Genomic DNA, 19586 nt, shown 5'->3' on the forward strand with positions numbered 1-19586 from the left:
TTCTCCCCCATCCTGGTGAAGTCCCCACTCCTAGCTGCTCAGTGTCTCCGTGTTGAGTGGATGCACACGTGATGGGAAGGCCTACACCTGGTTTGGACAGAGTGCCTCGGAGCAGTGCCCATCATACTGCACAGTCCCCCCGTGTCCCTTTGGACCCTGGCCCTCTGGAGGGTCCTCACTTCGCCTTTCGGTTTCTGCACCTCCAGGCACCACGTACGACTTCTCCCACTGCACCTTCACTGGGAACGAGTCCAAGCCCCTGTGTGTGGAGCTGGACGAGCACAACCTTCCCCGCTTCCCCGAGTGGATCACCATCCCCCTCGTGTGCATCTACATGCTCTCCACCAACATCCTGCTGGTCAACCTGCTGGTCGCCATGTTCGGGTACGTGCCCGGGTGTGCCCTCGCGGGCTGTCCATGCCCTGCGCGCAGTGAGGCTGGAGGAGCCGCGAGCAGAGGAGCAAAGGCCGTGGAGCTGGTGTTACAGGCCTTTCAGGGACTGGTGGTCGGGGATGGGGAGTGGCCTCGAAGGGACTATATCAAAAATATAGCACATCCCTATTGGCTGTAACCTAAGTTTGACGCCAGAGACAGGCACCTGGTACTCCCTCCAGTGGGTTCAGATTGTATGTTTAGCCTGCATTTAGCAACCTCCCCCCCGGTGCCTGATAGTGACTACAGTTCAGCTTAGCTCCAAGGTCCTCATATTTTATGGATTCAGTGGGATGGATTCTGGGGCTTGAGGGACTCAGCCTTAACACAATTGGCTGCTGTTTTGAAATTTTTAGTTTAAATACGAATCAAGAGAGCCGAGTCTGGAGAGTGACCGCCCTTTGGGACTCAACGCCTAATGAGGTTGGAGGGAGAACACAATATGGTGACTCTAAAAGATTTTTATTGCATTTAGCCATTCTCTTTAGTATGGTTAGAAAAATCATGTTTATCTCTCCCCTTTGTCTTTCTTAGGAGGGTTTCAAAGAGCCCAGGTGGTGGTTAGAGTGGGGGTACCTTAGTTTTATGCTTAGGTGGGTGGTGATTTGGGGTACATGAATCCTGGCACAGACAGGCAAACAGTTGAGAAACAAAACACAAATTAAAAAAAATTAGTTGTTAAATCTTAGTTGAAGTGAGAAACTATGAAAGATAAGAACGACATGTTTGATTTGCTTAAAACAAGTATTTTTAGGCACAGACTACGTCAGATGAAGTCACATGATAAATAACAGATTGGGGGCAACGTTTGCCCATGGCGAACAGAGGAGTCTAATTCCTAATATAGAAAGACTCCTGCACATTGATAACAGAAAGATGACCCAGTAGAAAATTGGCAGAGGAAATGCAATTCGGAGAGATTCAAATGGCCACTAATCGTATGGAAAGGGCCTCGACCTTGTGGGTAAGAAAGGTCAGATGAGACCAACAGGGAGGTGCTGGGTTAGGGTCCGCTGGGGGAACAAGACGTGTTGGGGATGACACTGGGACAGGGGCATTGCTACTGGGGGTGTCAACTGTCTCCAGCTTTTTGAGTAGTGATGTGAAAATAGCTATTAAAAAAATCTGCAAACCTTTGACCCAACTCCTTCACCTCTGGGAAACTTTCCTAAAGATAAATATACGAAAACATTTGTTAGATCCTTGTTTGATGCCTCTTAATAGGGATGACAAAACAAAGCATGTTGCATCCATGCAGCAGACTATTATGCAGCCCTTAAAAAAGAAAAGGTGAGATCTGTGTGTATTGACTTGGAAGGATGAGCTTTTGTTAAATATGAAAAGCAAAATGCAAACTTATTTTTATGGCACAATCTTATTTTCTGACAGTAAAAAAAAAAAGGAAATTTTAAAAATCAAGTATATATTTTGTTTGTCACAGGGGTCACATATTATTTCCATAATTTAGATAAAAAATGAGAAAGCAGGTGTCACATGGAGCCCTGAGAGGGACAAGGACTGTGGATGAAGATGGTCTTTTTTTGCTGGTCAGTGGCCTCCCTTTGAGTGAGGCTGAGCAGGGCGGCGGGGAGGGGACGGGACATGTGCCTCTGGGGACATCACACATCCGAGGGGTTGAGAGTGAGTGGCCCCCTGGTCTCTGGGTACACAGAGACGTCCTCTTCTAGTCCAGCTTCTACAGCGTGGCCACAGTGGTGTTTCTAAAATGTCACGTCTCTGCTTAAAATTCTGGAAGGATTTTAGTATTTCCCTGTAGTGTTCAGGGTAAATTTCATCCTCCTCAGCTTCCCCCCAAGGCCATCCATGACCTGGCCTTTGAAAATACCGCCTTGCTGTCCGCCCTGGTGGCCATCCCACCTGTCCACCTGTCACACCTGACGCTTTTGCAAATGTTCCCCCCCCACCCCCCCGCGCCCACTGCTGGCATCACCTGTTCCATCTGCCTGCCCTCTAAGGAGCCCGGCAGCATCCTTCACTTGAGTGGTCCTCCTGCCCCCCACCACCTCGTGCATGGACACCCTGTGGGTCCCAGACCATAAGCTCTGGAGGATGGAGATTGTGTCTGTCTCAGCACCTGGCCCTTCAAGTGTGTGTTTGTTGCATGAAAAGAACAGGACTCTCTCTGCTTTTAGTTTGATATTTGGTTCCAAGTTAGGAGCTCGGCTTCCCGGTCTGTTATTCACTGAGAAGTGTCCACATTAGACCAGCCAGGGCTTCATCACATAGATGTTAATATCAGCTCTGTGTCAGGTGCCTGGGCCATCACCACAATGTGTGGCCACTGGTCCTGGTTGGCCTCCAAGAGGGAAAACGTGTAACCCCTTCTCCATCACTACCCCTAACCGGTTACCAGGGAAGGACTCAGGAATCCAGACATCTGTGTTGCTTCTGGGGAGCTGGGCCAAGCCAGGCTGCCAGTCTGAGCTGGAGGAGGGAGGCGGTCAAGACAGGTGAGGATGTGTCCATGTGAGGGCAGGACAGGGAGGACCAGTTCCCAGACTTGGCTGTGGTGGAGGCCAGCAGCTGTAGCTCCGATTGGACCCCTAGCCTGGGAACCTCCATATGCTGCGGGTGTGGCCCTAAAAAGACAAAAGACAAAAATAAATAAATAAATAAAATGTATGTATTTCAATCTCTGGAATAGTATATGTTCATTGTGAATATATACAAAAGTAGAAAATAAGAGAGGGATCACCTGGTATAGACAACGTTTGGGTCCAGCTTCTGCAGTTCCAGGGAGGCTATTGAAGTGGGAAGAAGAGGATAAAAAGGAGCAGATAATTGTAACAGTAGCAAGAATTAATACTTTGTAAGTTTATTTTTATTTTTTTTTATTTTTAGGGTTGCACCTGTGGCACATGGAAAGTTCCCGGGCTAGGGGTTGAATCAGAGCTGTGGCTGCTGGTCTACACCTCAGGCACTAAAACTTACCGACACTTTTCCGTGTGAGGCACCTCCCAGTGCTTTATGTACATGGCCTCATTTCATTATTCATCATTAATCACACTAGGTGTGATTTTATTTAAATTTTTTTTTTCTTTTTAGGGCTGCACCCGTGGCATATGGAGGTTCCCAGGCTAGGGGTCGAATCGGAGTTGCAGCTGCTGGCCTACACCGCAGCCACCCAATGCCAGATCTGAGCCACGTCTCCAGCCTACACCACAGCTCACAATGCTGTATCCTTAACCCACTGAGGGAGGCCAGGGATCGAACCTGCATCCTCATGCATACTAGTCAGGTTCGTTACTGCTGAGCCACAGTGGGAACTCCGGTGTGACGTTATAATCATTTATACGTGAGGAGTTGGAGGCAGAGAGAGGTTAAGGTCCCTGCTCTTTGAGGCAGGAGTTGGGCACGTAGACAGCACGATATGATTTGATGGGATGCCTAAGAGAATAGTATAACACAGGCAGCACAAAAGGCTCTTTACAAAGGCCTGTGGTGCCAGAGTGGGGTTATCAATTGGGACATGTCTTGGGGGTGAGTAGCAGTAAGTGAGAGTCATTTTCTCAAAGGACCCCGTGAGCACTGGTTGGAGAGAGAGAAACAGAGGAGAGAGAGCTGGTCTGGGGGGGGATCGGTGACTGCGGAGGGGAAAGTAGGCAGGGGCGCGGGTATGGAGGGTCTTTATGCCACGTTCGAGAACTTGGACCTCTTTTCCTGTAGGTGAAGGGAGACATCACCGGTCCTCACACAAGCAAATGGCACCATCTCAGTTGGGTTACTTTGGCAGAAACCAAACGTTTGCATTTTTGACATCAGTGCGAGGGATTGGCTGGCTGTCTCTTAGTGTTAGCTTGGCATCTGCCTTTGGGATGCAGCGGAGCGAGAGGGGAACAGTGGAAGGTTTCAACATGCCCACCGGGCTCTGCGTGGGTGCGCAAAGTTGGGGTCACCAGGGGTCCTAGAGCAGTGCTGGCTGGTGTGGCTGGTGTGGCTGGTGTGGTGGGGAAGGGGCAGCGGGTGGAAAATGGATGGCATCTGTGAGGAGCGTGCAGGAGGAGTTTACCGGATCACAGCCTAGCTGGCAAGGTTCTCGGACTTCAGTTAATGCTAAAATTCTGCCATTGTTTTATCATCTACTTTTTCTTTCTTTGTAAGTTTTTGGCAGGCTTTTCATTCTGTTCTGTTGCTCAATCCTTCTCTTCTGCTTTTTACTACCAAATGGCTTTAATTACTGGTTTTTAAAAAAATCATTTTAACATCTGTTGTATGAGTGCCCCTCATTATCCATACTCAAAATTCGCCTGGCTTTTCTTGTCTATTTAATCATACGGAGAGCCTGAGGCTCATCTTCTGAAATCCTTTTTTTTCTTTCCTCTTCCAAAATTTTTTTAATGAATTTTATTGTGATGATGTTAACGTCGTAGAGTCACTGAGGGAAAGCTGACATCTTTAAAAAAATGCCGGAAAAAAAATGGTGTGAGTCTCCATTTATTCAAATACATATAGTTTCTCAGTGAAGTTTTATGACTGTTCTCATGGATCTGGTAGATTTTTTGCTACTTTTTTTTTTTTCTAGGCATTTGTGGTCATGAGTGAGATATTTTTCCTCTTATGCTTTTTCCATAACTACTTTTTGATATATAGGGAGGCTATGAAGTTATTTATTTTGGAACAAGTCTCCTTAGTGAATTCTTTCTTTTTCTCTTTTCTTTGTATCATGTCATAGAAGTTTCCTTCTATTTCTTATTTCTTCAGCTCCTTCCTTCTTCTTTTTTCCCCTTCTAATCAGAAATGGATGTTGAATGTTGCCAGAAGACATTCCAGCAGCAGTTGAAATGGTGCTTTTCCTTTTGATCTGTGATGTGTTATGAAGACGGTGAATTATGTAAATGACCTTAATATGCAGTCCTCCTTTTGTTCTTTGGTCAGGCACATTCCTCTTTGGACGAACTGCTGAATCTCATTGAGGCTGAGAGTCCTCACCATTTATCTCTTGGTAACATTTTCCCTGTGGGCAGACCAGACGTCTGAGCGTTTGTCTCTCTGTGGGGTGCCTGCTCCCCCCCACCACCCCTGCTCAGCAGCAGTTAGCAGACAGAGGTCCTACCAGCTGGGTGCCCGAGAGCACAAAAGATATCATGGGAGATATTGAGTCTAAGGGCACCCTGCAGCATTCCATCAGGGAAGACTCTAGATGGGCAGGGACTGGCCAGTGCTTGGCAGGGACAGTGAAAACCCTCACAGATGGGTGGCTGGGAGCCTGGACCCAAAAGATGGGCTCTGAGCTGCTCTGGACATTTGGGTTTGCTGGGAGCGAGGGGTGGCTGGATGTGCCGGCACCAGAACTCGGCCTCTCCTCTATGGAAATGGAACCAGGGTCTAAAGAGTATACAGATTATTTGAGCAAAGCGGTTTGAAGCAGCACCTGCTGCTCCATCCTCCCTGGGGCACCCTCATGTCTGGAACTGACTTGAGGAAGAAAGCAGTGTTTGGAACATTTGCGGTTGGGTTTGGCCCCAGTTCACAGTGTGCCCATTCCTGCTGCTCTGGGGAAGGCAGACCTGAGTCAGTAGACCTCAGCATGGCCAACCCCGGAAAGTGGTTATTTATGCAGAGCGGCTCTTGGGTATTAACGTCCATGAATCAGCCAGCTCACCCACACCCCTTGGGATGGGAATTGGGTCTTTTACTGCTTGTGCAGTAAAGGAATGCTGTTCCCTGGGACCACTTGGGTCCTGTGGTGCAGAGGAAGCAGGGATTCAGGCAGGAGGCTCCTTGGCCCCTGCTGAGTTGTCTTGAGGAGCAGATGGGGCGGAGTTCTGCAGAAATAAAGGATGATACAAACGGCAACCCCTGTTTTCGGGGCAGGCACGGGACTAAGTACGTTTCAGACCAGGGATCGGCGGCCAGGTGTGCAGAAAGGAGTGCCTGGCGGCTCTGCATCCATCCTCACCTTGACTTCTGGGAACCTACAGAACAGGTTGGGGGTTGGCTTTGGCCCCCAGGTCACAGTGGGCCAGTTCCTTTTCTGGATGACCTGGAAGACTTAAGATGTTTTTCACTGCCTCTGAATGACCCGTTGGACTGAGATCCAGATCTCTTTCTACAGGTCAGCTCAGAGCTTGGGGAAGGGAGGGAGAAAACTCCTGCCCCAGATTTAAACATCCTCAGTGTTCCTCCCTTCAGTAGCAGCTGTTAATTCCCATTTGGATTCGGATAAAACCTCAGCAAGCATTTGATGCATTAAAACGGGTGCAGTTTTTATGTCTGTTTGAATTTGGGGCATTGGAAGGGGCCAGCAGTAGAATTCATTTTTGGCAAAAATATGTAAGATTTTAAGATGCTCCTCGGGTTCAGTGGAACCATGATACTTGTTCTGGCCCTGATTCCTGGCAGGTTCTTCGCCTGGATTCATTAATCTGGGGGTGCCTGCCGTCCTCTCCTATTGCAGTGACAGAAGCCTGCAGTGTCCTTTGCAGACACAGAATCATCAGGGACTGGCCAGGATGGATAATGATGCTGAGTGTTAGCCTCAAAGCAACCTGACCTACATTGGGAAGAAATGCCAGGCTCCCTGCCAGGTTCACTTTGCTGCACACTCATGCATCATGGTCCGGTCTGCTTTGCACCTAAAAAAATCTACCACGTGGAGTTGACCCATGAACCAGTCAAGAGACCATTGTATGTGCCTAGTACAGGAGCTTGCATATAGTAGGTAATCAATAAACATGGATTCCCTTTGCTTTAAAGACCATACCTTGTTGAAGAGGCATTTTCTGTAAAAGTCTGTCCTGCCCAGACCCCAGGACCCGGTGTAGAGCTCAGAGAAGTCAGTAAATCCAAGATAAGAAGAGCCAAGCTTAGAAGCAAAGCCACAACCATGATCCATGTAGGGTGGTGTTTGGCTTGTGGATATCACCTTCTCTTAGCTCAAGGTATTTAACTCTTAGATTTGAAGGTGCCAACGGGCAGGAGTGAGGTCTTACATCACATGTACCCTGTTTCTCTGCCTGGTGACCCCGTTCGGGTTTCGCCCCTGAATCTGGAGAATTTAATCCATTCTCAGCCCAGGATTTGCTTATAGGCGATTTCAAGGGTTCATTACTGGTTCTTTGGCTTTAGAAGAGGTGATTTGGGGTTGGCAATAAAAGTATGTTGGATGATTGAACTTCAGCGAATGGTAAAATGCTTCACGGTTATCCTTTCCTAAGTAGTCCAGCCAGATCCCTTTGAAATAGAGCGTAACTCAAAACATTCCCGCCCCCCACTGGGAGGTCGTGTCACTGAGTGACAGAGCAAATAGGTGCTGGGCTGGATTGCTGGGTTCAAATTCTGGCTTCATCACGTCCCAGCTGGGGGATGCAGGCAATTTCCTACCCCTCTTGTGCCTCAGTTTCCTGATTGGATGATAGATGATGGTAACGTTATTTGCTCCAGAGAGTTGTTTGCAGATTAAAAACAAATTTTGGGGAGTTCCCGTCGTGGCGCAGTGGTTAACGAATCCGACTAGGAACCATGCGGTTGCGGGTTCGGTCCCTGCCCTTGCTCAGTGGGTTAACGATCTGGCGTTGCTGTGAGCTGTGGTGTAGGTTGCAGATGCGGCTTGGATCCCTGCAGATGTTGCTGTGGCCCTGGTGTAGGCCAGCAGATACAGCTCCGATTCGACCCCTAGTCTGGGAACCTCCCATATGCCGTGGGAGCGGCCCAAGAAATGGCAAAAAGACAAAAAAAAAAAAAAAAAATTGGGGTGGGCCACACCTGTGTCATGCGAAAGTTCCTGGGCCAAGGACTGAACCCTCGCCACAGTAGCAACCTGGGCCACTGCAGTGACAACACAGGATCCTTAACCCACTGGGCCACAAGAGAATCAACTAATATAAGTAGACTGCCTAGAATAGTGTAAGATATGTTATAATCTTGCTTTAATATGTAACCGATAAATCAGTGGTGTAATCAGACATTCTCCTGATGGGTCTTTATCCTAATTCCTTGCTGTGAGGATCTGTCTCCCCGTGAATTGTGATTTGCATAGTGCGACTATGCTATGAGCACAAGTCGGAGCCTGCGTATCTTCACTCACATATACGCATTCTCCCAAAGTATTACAAATTAGTCGTAAACCTAATTTTTAGTTTTATTTATTTCTTTTGCTTTTAATGGCCGAACCTGTGGCATATGGAGGTTCCCAGACTAGGGGTTGAATCGGAGCTGCCAGTGCTGCCCTGCGCCACAGCCACAGCAAAGCAGAAGCTGAGCCTCATCTGTAGCCTACACCACAGCTCATGGCGTCGCCGGATCCTTAACCCACTGAGCGAGGCCAGGGATCAAACTCGCATCCTCATGGATACTAGTCAGGTTTGTTACTGCTGAGCCACAACAAGAACTCCAAACCTAATTTTTAATGGCTGCATAATGTCGTCATAATGATTGGCCCTAACTCGTGATACGTTTTCTTGGTGCTGAACGATTTGGTTGTTCCACATGCTGCTGGATGGAAGATGGGGCCGGCTGTTACTCAGAGGGCAGAGGCAGACACCTGTGTGGGTGCATCCATTTCTCTATTTTCTTTCCTCGGTATCTCCTTATTCTTTGGTGAGATTTCCAGAAGTGAAATCAATGGGTCAAAGGGATAAACATTTTTAAGGCCCTTGATAAATATTAACAAAGTGCTCTCCCAGATTGTTTATAATTAAACTCCCACAGTGACGTAGGCCAATTATTCCTGCGAGAGTCGCCCCCGTGGACCTCTTAGTATATAAGCCAATACCAGACTTCCGGAAAAAGAGACTATTGAAAAGGTCTTGAAAGAGGAATCGTGGAACCCTTTTAAGGTTCACGAGGGTAATTTTTGGTGATTCAAAAAAACAACAGGAAAATCCAGCAAAGACCCCACGCGAGGGCCAGCGTGAACCGAAGGGTGCCTGATGCTGAGTGGTCCTGCTGTGAGAGCTTAATGCTGGTGTTGCCGACCTTGGCAGTGGAATGGCTGTGGCCGGCTGAGGCCTGACCCTCTCTCCCCTCCCGCCAGCTACACCGTGGGCACCGTGCAGGAGAACAACGACCAGGTCTGGAAGTTCCAGAGGTACTTCCTGGTGCAGGAGTACTGCAGCCGCCTCAACATCCCCTTCCCCTTCGTGGTGTTTGCCTACTTCTACATGGTGGTCAAGAAGTGCTTCCGCTGCTGCTGCAAGGAGAGGAGCACCGAATCCTCCGCCTGCTGTGAGTGGCTCAGGCCTGGCGCCCGGGCTCCGGGGCAGGGGTGCGTGTCGGGGAGGCGTGTCTGGTCCACAAGGCGGCAGGAAGGGTGACTCCGCTAGTTCACTGCTCATGGTAACTTTCCGGTGTCGGGACCCCAGTGAATTCCTCCAGCGAAAGAGTAGAGTTTGGGGTTAATGGATGTGACCGTTGCGTTTAGCGTGGATGGACAGCGAGTCCTGCTGTGCAGCACAGGGAGCTATGTCCAGTCACCCATGATGGAACATGACCAAAGATCATATGAGAGGGTGTGTACAGACGTATGACTGGGTCACTTCGCTGTACAGCAGAAGTTGACAGAACAATGTAAACCAACTCTAATAAAACATTAAAAAAGAAAGAGGAGTTCCCATCGTGGCACAGCAGAAACAAATCTGACTAGGAACCATGAGGTTGTGGGTTCAATCCCTGGCCTCACTGCCGTGAGCTGTGGTGTAGGTCACAGATGCGGCTCGGATCTGCTGTGGCTGTGGCTGTGGTGTAGGCCGGTGGCTACAGCTCTGATTTGACCCCTAGCCTGGGAACCTCCATATGCCGTGGGTGTGGCCCTCAAAAGACAAAAGACGAAGAAATAACAAAAATAAAATAACAAAAGGAAGAAAGCATCGTAGGTCTGCCGGGATAGCCCCACGTTTGGTTGGGCGTAATGATGATATAAACGGGGTGTTGAGCAGACACGACTGACGGGATGGTGTCGGGATGCGATTTCCTTCTTGCTCGCTGTTTCTTCTGGGACGCGTGTTCTCTAGGAGACCTTAGCTCTGACCCCTCAGGGCTCGTGACTTTTCTGGTTGGTCCTAGAGAGAAAATCTTATGACGATCTGACTTGGTAAAGCAATCTCAACTTAGGAATTAGGACGTGCAGCCCAGGAGATTAACCAGCCGTTCATGCTCACCCGGAGGGGAGACCCCGCTCCGCCAGCAGAGTTGTCAGGAAGGGCGGGCCGCTGGCTTTCCTCTCTCTCATACTCTCTTCCCTCCCCTTCTCTCACCAGCTGCCGTTACTGACCGTCTGTGGGTCGGAGCCCAGGGAGAAGGGAGGGGAGAGCAGAGCTCCTCTCTGGAAAGAGAGGCATGGTCCTGGGCAGACTCCATGCCCCCTCACCTGGTGCCTGTTTAAAGCTGACCCTCTAAGCTCAGACTTAAGGCAGGGGCTCCCTGTCCGGGTGGGTGGGGTGGGGTGGGGCACAGCTGTAGGGCTGTCGTCTGCACAGTGATGGGGCCCAGGCACTTTAGGGCACACACACATCTTTTCATTTCTTTTAAAAATCAGAAGAAAAAGAATTTGTAGGCGACAGAAAATCTGTTGGTATGTACGTGCCTTTATACCAGCCCCATCATAAGATTTTTTAAAAATTTTTTATTTGTTCTTTATTTTGGCCACCCCACCGCATATGGAATTCTCAGGCCAGGGATGAGATCTGAGCTGCAGTTGCATCCTATGCTGTAGCTGCAGCAACGCCAGATCTTAACTCACTGGGCTGGGCTGGGCTGGGGATTGAACCTGCGTCCCAGCTCCCCCAGAGATGCTGCCAATCTTGTTGTGCCATAGCGGGAATTCCTGATATTTTAAATATTTTTTTTATCCCGGAAGGGGCCCACCATGGCAAAAGTGTCGAGAGCCCAGGGTGACTGACTTGCCTCAGTTTGCCAGGGACCCGCCTTATTATAGAATTGCAGATCCTGCACCCCAGCCACCCCAGCAGTTGGGGGCTGCTGGTCCCCCCAGCAGGACCCGTGAAGGGCATCAAGCAGCCCTGTGTGCTGACAGGGAGTGCAGAGTTAATGATTCAGGTTGGACCCAGCCTTGGTACCTGTGAGATTTCCATTCTCCGTCTCCTTCTTGAGGAGAAAAGAAGGGTGCCATTGAGTCTCTAAGCATATTTGTTGTGTCTCGTGTAACAACCCCTCAAACTTGGTTGCCTGGAACAACCATCATGTATTTACCTCTCATGATTCCCTGGATCAGTCCTGGGCCACGTCTCTGCTCCTTGCTGTGCCCGGCTGTTGGCAGGTAGGCCATAGGCTGGTTGGTCCCAACGTCCCTGTGCTCATGTGTGTGGGGTTGGCTGGGCTGTCATCTGGGAGCCTCATTGTCCCCCCCCCCCAGCTCAGGCTCCCACATGTGGTGACCTGACGACCACAGAAGTAGAAGTGGCATGGCCTCCAAGGTCCTTGGCTCAGAAAGTCAGATGACGTCACTTTGGCCACTTGATATTGGTCAAAGCAAGTCACAGGCCCGCCCACCTCCAGGGAGAGCAGCTGAAGGGGGACAGACAGAATCTGTGGTCCTATTTTGCCTTTTATCGCACCAAGTATCCCCTGAACAAGCTGGATGAGCTGATCCCCCAAGAGGGACCCCCTTCACTTCCCTCTGCCAACCTAAAAAATGAAAGTAAGCATCTGTCACCCGTCCCATCCAGGCATTGCAGTGGAGCCGAGCTATGCTATTGGAGGCAGTGTGTGTGGGGGCTTATCTTTCATGAACTCATCTGCCTTAGTAAACCTAGATTTGATATACTAGAAGTGAAAACATTTCTCTAGTCAGATAGTTCTGAGCAGTCCAAAATTATCTTTGATGCTTTGAACAATTTAAAATAAAAGTTTCGGAGTTCCCATCATGGCTCAGTGGAAACGAATCTGACTAGCATCCATGAGGACACAGGTTCAATCCCTGGCCTCGCTCAGTAGGTTAAGGATCTGGTGTTGCTGTGGCTGTGATGTAGGCTGGCGGCTACAGCTCTGATTCGACCCCTAGCCTGGGAACCTCCCTATGCTGCAGGTGTGGCCCCAAAAAGACAAAAAAAATTCTACACTGTAATGACTGTAGCTGCATTCACCATTGGGAAATGAGCCTAGGCTGACCCTCTGCACATATGTGGCCCTGTTTGCTGAGCCTTCCTTGCTCCTCAAAAGCATAGACAATGTAGCACAGATCTTTAAGAGACAGCTCCTTGATCTTCCTTGCTGCTTAGCTGCTTTTTCTTTGCCACTTTCTAAAACTGATATATTTTCATGAGTAATTTGAATATTTGCCATATTTCCCTTCCTTGTAATAACCTTTCCTGAGCACTTCCCCTTTGAGCAGGACCTGTGATAGATGTGGATAGACCAGCATAGATTTGGTTCCAGAAAATGACCTTTAGCATCTGGGATAGAAATGGGTGCCTCAGTGTTTATGAATTATCCAACGAGTCCTATCACTTAGAGTCTAGACAGCCACCAAGAACCAATGAAAAAGTCCTCATAACATGGGGACTAAAAGAAAGGAAAATCACTGAGTTCTTATAAATTCCAAGAGCAAGAGACAACCAACCTCATTTCCTGCTGCAGTTTTCTTTGGGGAAGTTTTTTAAAACCCACCTCACATTTGCTGTGGATCTGGGTTTAAAAGCAGAGAGAGTACAGGGGCGGATGGACACTGTACATGAGAAAGACAAGCAAAGCATGAAGACACACCTTCCCTACCTGAGCAAGTAAACAAGAAATACTGTAAAAGAATCAAAGGAGGTGTTCCTTCCTTCACAAACATTAACTCTTGGTTCTGGATACAGCTGTGCACACAGCTGGGTGGAAGGGGCCATGACCTGGAAGGGATTCCACACCCGGGAAGAGGCGGTTGGTCACAGGGAGCCTGCCATACAGGGGGTGCAGGGACCATTCTGTCAACAAAGATGTGTTAGGCACCTGCCATGAGGCATCCAGGCACTGTGAAAGAGTGCTAAGGAAGATAGAGGCTATACTTGCCCCCAGACAGGGCTCATGATCTCAGGAGGAGGAGAATCAGAAAGGCTTAATAAAGAAGTGTAGGAAGCATTAATTTTAGAGAGTGTGCAGGGTGCCATGGCAACCACATCGTGGATGCTTAAACCCCAGGCCAGAGGGAGTCAGGGAAGACTTCTTGGAGGAAGGGGATGTTGCAGCTGAGACCTAGAAGATGAGGTGGAATTAGCCAAGCCAAGGCATGGATGCTGGAAGGGGCCCAGAGAGTGAGGAATGATCAGAGAGAGGAGGAAGTTACAGAGATCAGATGACAGGAGAGAGGGGTCTGTGGGGCCACAGGTGGCCAAGAGGCCAATGAAAGGCCCTGGTCCCTGTCTCAGCCAGGTTCTGGGTCCACAAAGCCTCCTTACCTCCTGCCCCCTGCCCCCACATAAGTTACCATCCTGAGTCCCAGGGCATGGGAAATAGTCAGACAGAAGACATAATAGTGCAAGAAATGGTGACATAAAAATGAAACACACATCACCGTACCCTTCTGCGGATTGAACTTGTTTCCTTTAAGATGCAGATGAACAAAGGAAGTCCCAGGGCCAGTAGCAGACACCCTCAGATCACCCTATCAAGTGATGCCTTTCAAATCCTGATGCTCATTCTCCGGACTCAGGGAAGAGCCGTCAGTATAGGGTTTGGGGAGTGGGGCAGGATCTGGAGTTGTGTCCCCCTCAGTGGAGCCCTCCTGGTAAAAAGAAAGGTCTTGTTAAATAGCAAACAATGGGATGTTGGAGGCAGACTGAGAAGGGGATTGCTTAAGGGAGCATCCAGTACAAATCATAAAACAGTACAGTTAGGCTCTTCTTGTCTCCATGTTGATTTTTGTCAGGATGTGTAGGTGGTTTCCTGCTTTGTCCCTGCCTTGTTCCTACTGTTTGCCGTCTTGTGTCTCCCCATGACTGCTGGGTGTGCGTTTCTGGGTTGCCCTGTGGTCTTTTCTTTATGGCATCTGATAAAAAGGTCAGCAACTACCATCATGGGATTCGTGTTCCATGTTGGGCCCATCATTCTTGTCGCTTTAGTGGATCCCAAATATTTTGATGATTCAGGAAGTAAAAATACAAATTTCACTCACCTAGACATGTTAATTGCCCAAGAACCATCCTTCTTTTTGGTGGGACTCCCTAACTACATAGAAATGTAGGAGAGATGCTCAGGAATAAGATATTACCTATCGGTCACAACTTACTTCTGTGCTGTTTCTGAGCAATGATCCCCTGCAGTCTGGCTTTCGGAACGTAAATGTGTCAAGGACCCCATCTCATGTCACCGTTTAAAGCGTCCTCATTGTCGATTCTTTGAGCAGCATTATCTCAAGACGTTAAATGTCACTTTGGGGATGTCATTAGCTATCACACGTATGTAATTGCCCTTCTTAATGAAGAAAAGTGTTTTGACAGAGGGATAACTTGCTGTCTTCCTCCTCATCGTCTTGCCTTGGGAGACATGTAGGTCGTTGCTAATGAAAAGAAAGAAACGTCTTTATACCAGGGGTGGAAATTGAAAGTTGAGACTTGGAATTTATACTTAGAGATCACACCCCAAGATCAGAGGTGCCTAGTGAAGTGTCTCGGAACTGTGTCTGAGTCTGTTTTGAAGCCATGTTGTGGACGAATGTCCACAGAACCCGAGGGAGGGCTCAGGGGATCAAACTATGCCTGCAGATTTAAAGGCAAATGCAAAGCAAATTTAGGACACGTGTTGCCAGCTAGAGGCTCTTGGCCACAGGTTCCTCTTTTTTCCTGAATGATTCCAAAGAAAGAAAGAAATGATGGATAAACGATCTGGGGAGGAAGATTGGCGCAGTGTAAAGGAAAAGCAGTGTCTAACAAATAGTGGTGCCTGGCAATGATGTGGCTGTCCTGTGAGGTAGTGAATTCCTTATTACCAGTAGGATTCCAGTTGGGGTGCGTCGGTAGAGAGGCAGCTGCATGGCATACAGGTCCAGTCTCCAAAGGAACATTGGGCCTCGCCTAGGATCAATGGAACCAGGAAGCTTGGCGTATAAGTAAGGACAGGTCAGTCCTCCAGATTCTGGGTAGGTCAAGGTTGAGAAGGCAGGGCACAATGTGTTCCATTCCCCCCCCCCAAACTTATTTAATGATGAAGCACAATAAGAAACATAAACATGGAAACACATGCCCCAACCTGGTCAGCACATGGACAGGAGCTTCAGCTGGAGAAAGCAAAGAGGTCAGAAATGAACCGCATTAATCTGCACCTGCCTTCCCGATGGGCCCCTGGGAGAGTGATGCTCTCGGAAGCACTGGAGCAATGGGCAGGGCGCCATGAACATTCTCCTCCAACAGCTCTTAATCCCAGGATGGAATAAAGAAGTAGGGGGACTGGGAGACCGTGAGACAGGATCCTTCACCCCCTGCGTGGTGGTGACCGACAGCAGGGAGCTGAGAGCCTAGACTTCCGGGGCTCCTGGTCACAACCCACTCACTTGTTTCTCCTTAGGGATCGCTCATTCCAGAAACCACGGGGTTCTGTGGTGGTCGAACCCTCTCGTGGTAACTCACTTCCTGCGTTTACTTTGCAATTGCCTCCAAATAAGAAAGTCATGGGATTTAAGCTTAAAATTGCCCTTCTTTAGAGAAAAATGCAAGATTTTTCAAATAGCTTTCAGAAAAGGTAGAATCCAAGCTTCCGTTTTTGGTACTTTTTTGGTGACATCTTCAAATAGTGATAAAAACGGAGGCATTTCAAAACTATTGTTTTTCATAATTGAAAAAGACATCCATACTCACTTATGGGACATTTGAAAACCACAGAAAAGCACAAAAAGAAAGAACATGAGCACCTGTAAATAGCCTCCAGAGATAAATACTGATAGCCTATCAGTATTGATTCTATTGTTCCTGTGTGGATGTGTAATAATTTGATTGCTTTTTGTCCACACATTCAAAATCTACTTTGTTCATTTCATTAATAATACATTGCAAACAGCTCCTGTATCCGTAAATACACATCTGCATGACAGTTTTTAACTGGACTATTCCAGCCTGTGGAGGTCCATGCTTAATTTAGCCAACCCCTTGTTAATCGTGCAGATTGTTTGTCCTCTTTTGTCTTTGTGTAACACTATGATAAACAGCTGGATGGATTCATTTTTGAGCACATCGGTGATTTTTTTTTTCCTTTGAATCATTTCTACAAGAGAAATTGTGGTTAAAACGTATCTATACATTTAAGTCTTTTAATATTGTCTGCACCCCTCCATCCCTCATTCCCTAAGGTTGTATAACAATTTCAGATTTTCCTAATATATGGGGAATCTGTTTCTCGGCCAACGCAGGGTGTAGTCATTATTATAGACCCTGCTAATTTTCCAACTTGGTTGTAGAAATGCTGTGTCATTGATTCAATCAGCATTTCCTTGGTGGCTAGAGAGGCTGGACCTTTGGTCATTGGTCCTTCTTACTATTTAGCCATCTGAGTTTCAGAAGCGTCTGTCCTTTCTGTATTATTATTAAATACTCCTATTGAGCCTCTATATACATTTTAATATGAGGAAGAGACATTGGAAATGACTTTGCTAGGAAAAAACCCAATTGAAAGAAATTCGACTAGGAATTATTTTCTAAAATGAATAACCACCATTTAAAAATAAATCTATATTTGCTATACAGGATTTGTTTCAATCCTGTCACCTTTATAATTGTTCTGTCTTTGACTCCCAATTAATTCTTTTTATATCTAGGAAAGTCTTGTGACTCTTCTTCAACTCTAACATGTTGGTGAACAGGTTTAAAAGAAAACACTAGAGGAGTTCCTGTCGTGGCGCAGTGGAAACGAATCCGACTAGGAACCGTGAGGTCGTGGGTTCGATCCCAGGCCTTGCTCAGCGGGTTGGGGATCCAGTGCTGCCGTGGGCTGTGGTGTGGGTCGCAGACGCGGCTCAGATCCCCCATTGCTGTGGCTCTGGTATAGGCTGGCAGCTGTAGCTCCAATTAGACCCCTAGCCTGGGAACCTAAAAAGACTAAAGACCAAAAAAAACCAAAAAAACAAAACCAAAAAAACAAACAAAAAACCCCAAAACCAAACCAGTAGATTAATTTCTTCTGAGTGGACACCTGCATGAACACATGTGCTTTCCCTTCCTGGTGAGGTCATACAGAGAATCTCTGTCCATTGCACTGGTACTGAAACAGGTGACATGTTGGTCTATTCTTTTGTTCACTTGCCATCTGAAAGGCTGAGGCACTGTTAAAAAATCAACAAAGAATCTTACTGGACAGGCTGATTTTGCAGCATGCCCAGCTTAGATGAGAAGAAAGGACTAGACCTAAGAATTTCCCTTGAGGTCCACACCCAGACTGCATATTTCAAGAGGGTGGGAATGATGTCCAGGGATTATTTTCCTCCTCTCCCAAGTTTCCACTCCAGTTTTAGGTTGAAAGTAGACAACCCATCAGGAATTATCCAACCGAATGTTTGGCCTGGGATTTTGGTGTCATCAAAAAGGAAGAGGAACAATTAGGAAATGTGGGAACCAAATTCATTAGTGAAATGATTTTGCTAAGTCGCAAAACCCACGGACAGGCTATGGATGGATCTCTATTTAGAATAAAGATTGCGTTTCTAGTTCACACAGACATCTCCAGTTCCTCATTGTTTCCAAGAAATTCATGCATTGCTCTGCCGCTGTCACTAGTAAGTAACATTAGTCAGATGAGCCTGTGCAGGATGAATCTCATTCTCTTGGTTCCAGAATATCGCAGAATGCTTAATGGGTGTTGATTTAGGAGAGAAAGGGGCAAACAAAACAATTGAATGTTCTTCTTTGTCTCATTATTCAAGGTTTCAAAAATGAAGACAACAAGACTCTGGCGTGGGAGGGTGTCATGAAAGAAAATTACCTTGTCAAGATCAACACCAAAGCCAACGACACGTCAGAGGAGTATGTCAGTCATTTGTTTATTCCTGCTTTGAGAGCCTCCCACTGGTAGACAGAAGCTGGCAGAACATAGGCAGCTTATTTGAGAAAACTCCATAAAGAGAATTTGCAGCAGAGGGCAATAGCGCCAGGAAGATCCTACTTGGGCAACCCAAGGTGACAAACACATAAGAGTGTGTGCCAGCCTTTCAGGAAGGACAGACACCACCCACCTGCCATATAATTTTCTTTCTTTCTTTTTTTTTTTTTTTTTGGTCTTTATAGGGCCGCACCCATGGCATTTGGAGGTTCCCAGGCTAGGGGTCTAATGGGAGATACAGCTGCCAGCTTACACCACAGCCACAGCAACGCCAGATCTGAGCCACATCTGCAACCCACACCACAGCTCACTGCAACACCGGATCCTTAACCCACTGATGGAGGCCAGGGATTGAACCCACAGCCTCATGGTTACTAGACAGGTTCGTTTCCACAACGGGAACTGATTTTCTTTCTGATTGAAGGGAAGAAAGAGGTATTTGGAGCCTGCAGGGCAGGTGACAAGAGTGTGGGTCCCTGTGCAGTGTCTGCAGAGGTGGATTCTGAGAAGACCCACAGGCCATGGGCAACAGGCATTACCTTGCAGGTGCCACATACGCATCTATCTCTTTGAGGAAGAAACAGAGATTAGATGATGGCAAAACCACTTGGTTGATCTGTTGCAGACTGTCCCTGAGAAGTCCTGACCATCCTTTATGAGTCACATGGAGTTGTTATAAACACCCCATACAACTCCATAGTTGGTCCACACGGAATGTGGGATGCAGGGCCTCCAGGAGCGTGCCCTTCGGATTTAAAGTGCAGTTAATAGGGTTAGCCATCAGGCGTCCCTCTCACCGAGGCTGCAAACACACCTCAAAATTCAATCCAACAAAGGAAGCATCAACATGAGAACAACTCACCCCTTGATTAGTTTCAGTAGAGCCCTTGGGAATATGAGATGTGAGGTGTGCTGTTTCTGTCTGAGCAGATGCCCTGCATTCTCCTTCATCCCTCGAGATCTTAGTTTCAGAAGGAAGGGGTGGACTTACGGTCAGCTTCCGCCCCACCATCCACAAAGGTAGCATCTATTTGCTGCGCTTCCGTCTGGGTGAGAGTGGAGTTCTGCTCCCCTCGGGTGTGCCGAAGAAAGTAAAAACGGTAAAAGCAGCTGATGTTGATTTAGTCGAAGATGAAAATGACCTGTGGTTTGTTCCTTAAGACTGTGAAATGGAG

The 19586-nt window shown here is 47.7% G+C and overlaps 1 protein-coding gene across 5 annotated transcripts in view; it reads left to right on the forward strand.

Moving 5' to 3' along the window:
• TRPM8 (transient receptor potential cation channel subfamily M member 8) overlaps nucleotides 1-19586 on the forward strand; it is a 93955-nt gene that overhangs the window by 63216 nt on the left and 11153 nt on the right. For all 5 annotated transcript variants that reach the window (XM_084999082.1, XM_084999083.1, XM_084999084.1 and 2 more), the window contains 3 exons: nucleotides 207-384; nucleotides 9428-9618; nucleotides 18236-18335. In XM_084999082.1, the coding sequence (XP_084855208.1) occupies nucleotides 207-384; nucleotides 9428-9618; nucleotides 18236-18335 (469 nt within the window). The remainder of the gene's footprint in view (nucleotides 1-206; nucleotides 385-9427; nucleotides 9619-18235; nucleotides 18336-19586) is intronic.

Source organism: Sus scrofa, chromosome 15 (genome assembly GCF_054392235.1).
Source record: "Sus scrofa isolate SSC_HxYL_T2T_F1_AM1 chromosome 15, Sscrofa_HxYL_maternal_Yorkshire_Landrace_v2.0, whole genome shotgun sequence".
Classification (NCBI taxonomy): domain Eukaryota; kingdom Metazoa; phylum Chordata; class Mammalia; order Artiodactyla; family Suidae; genus Sus; species Sus scrofa.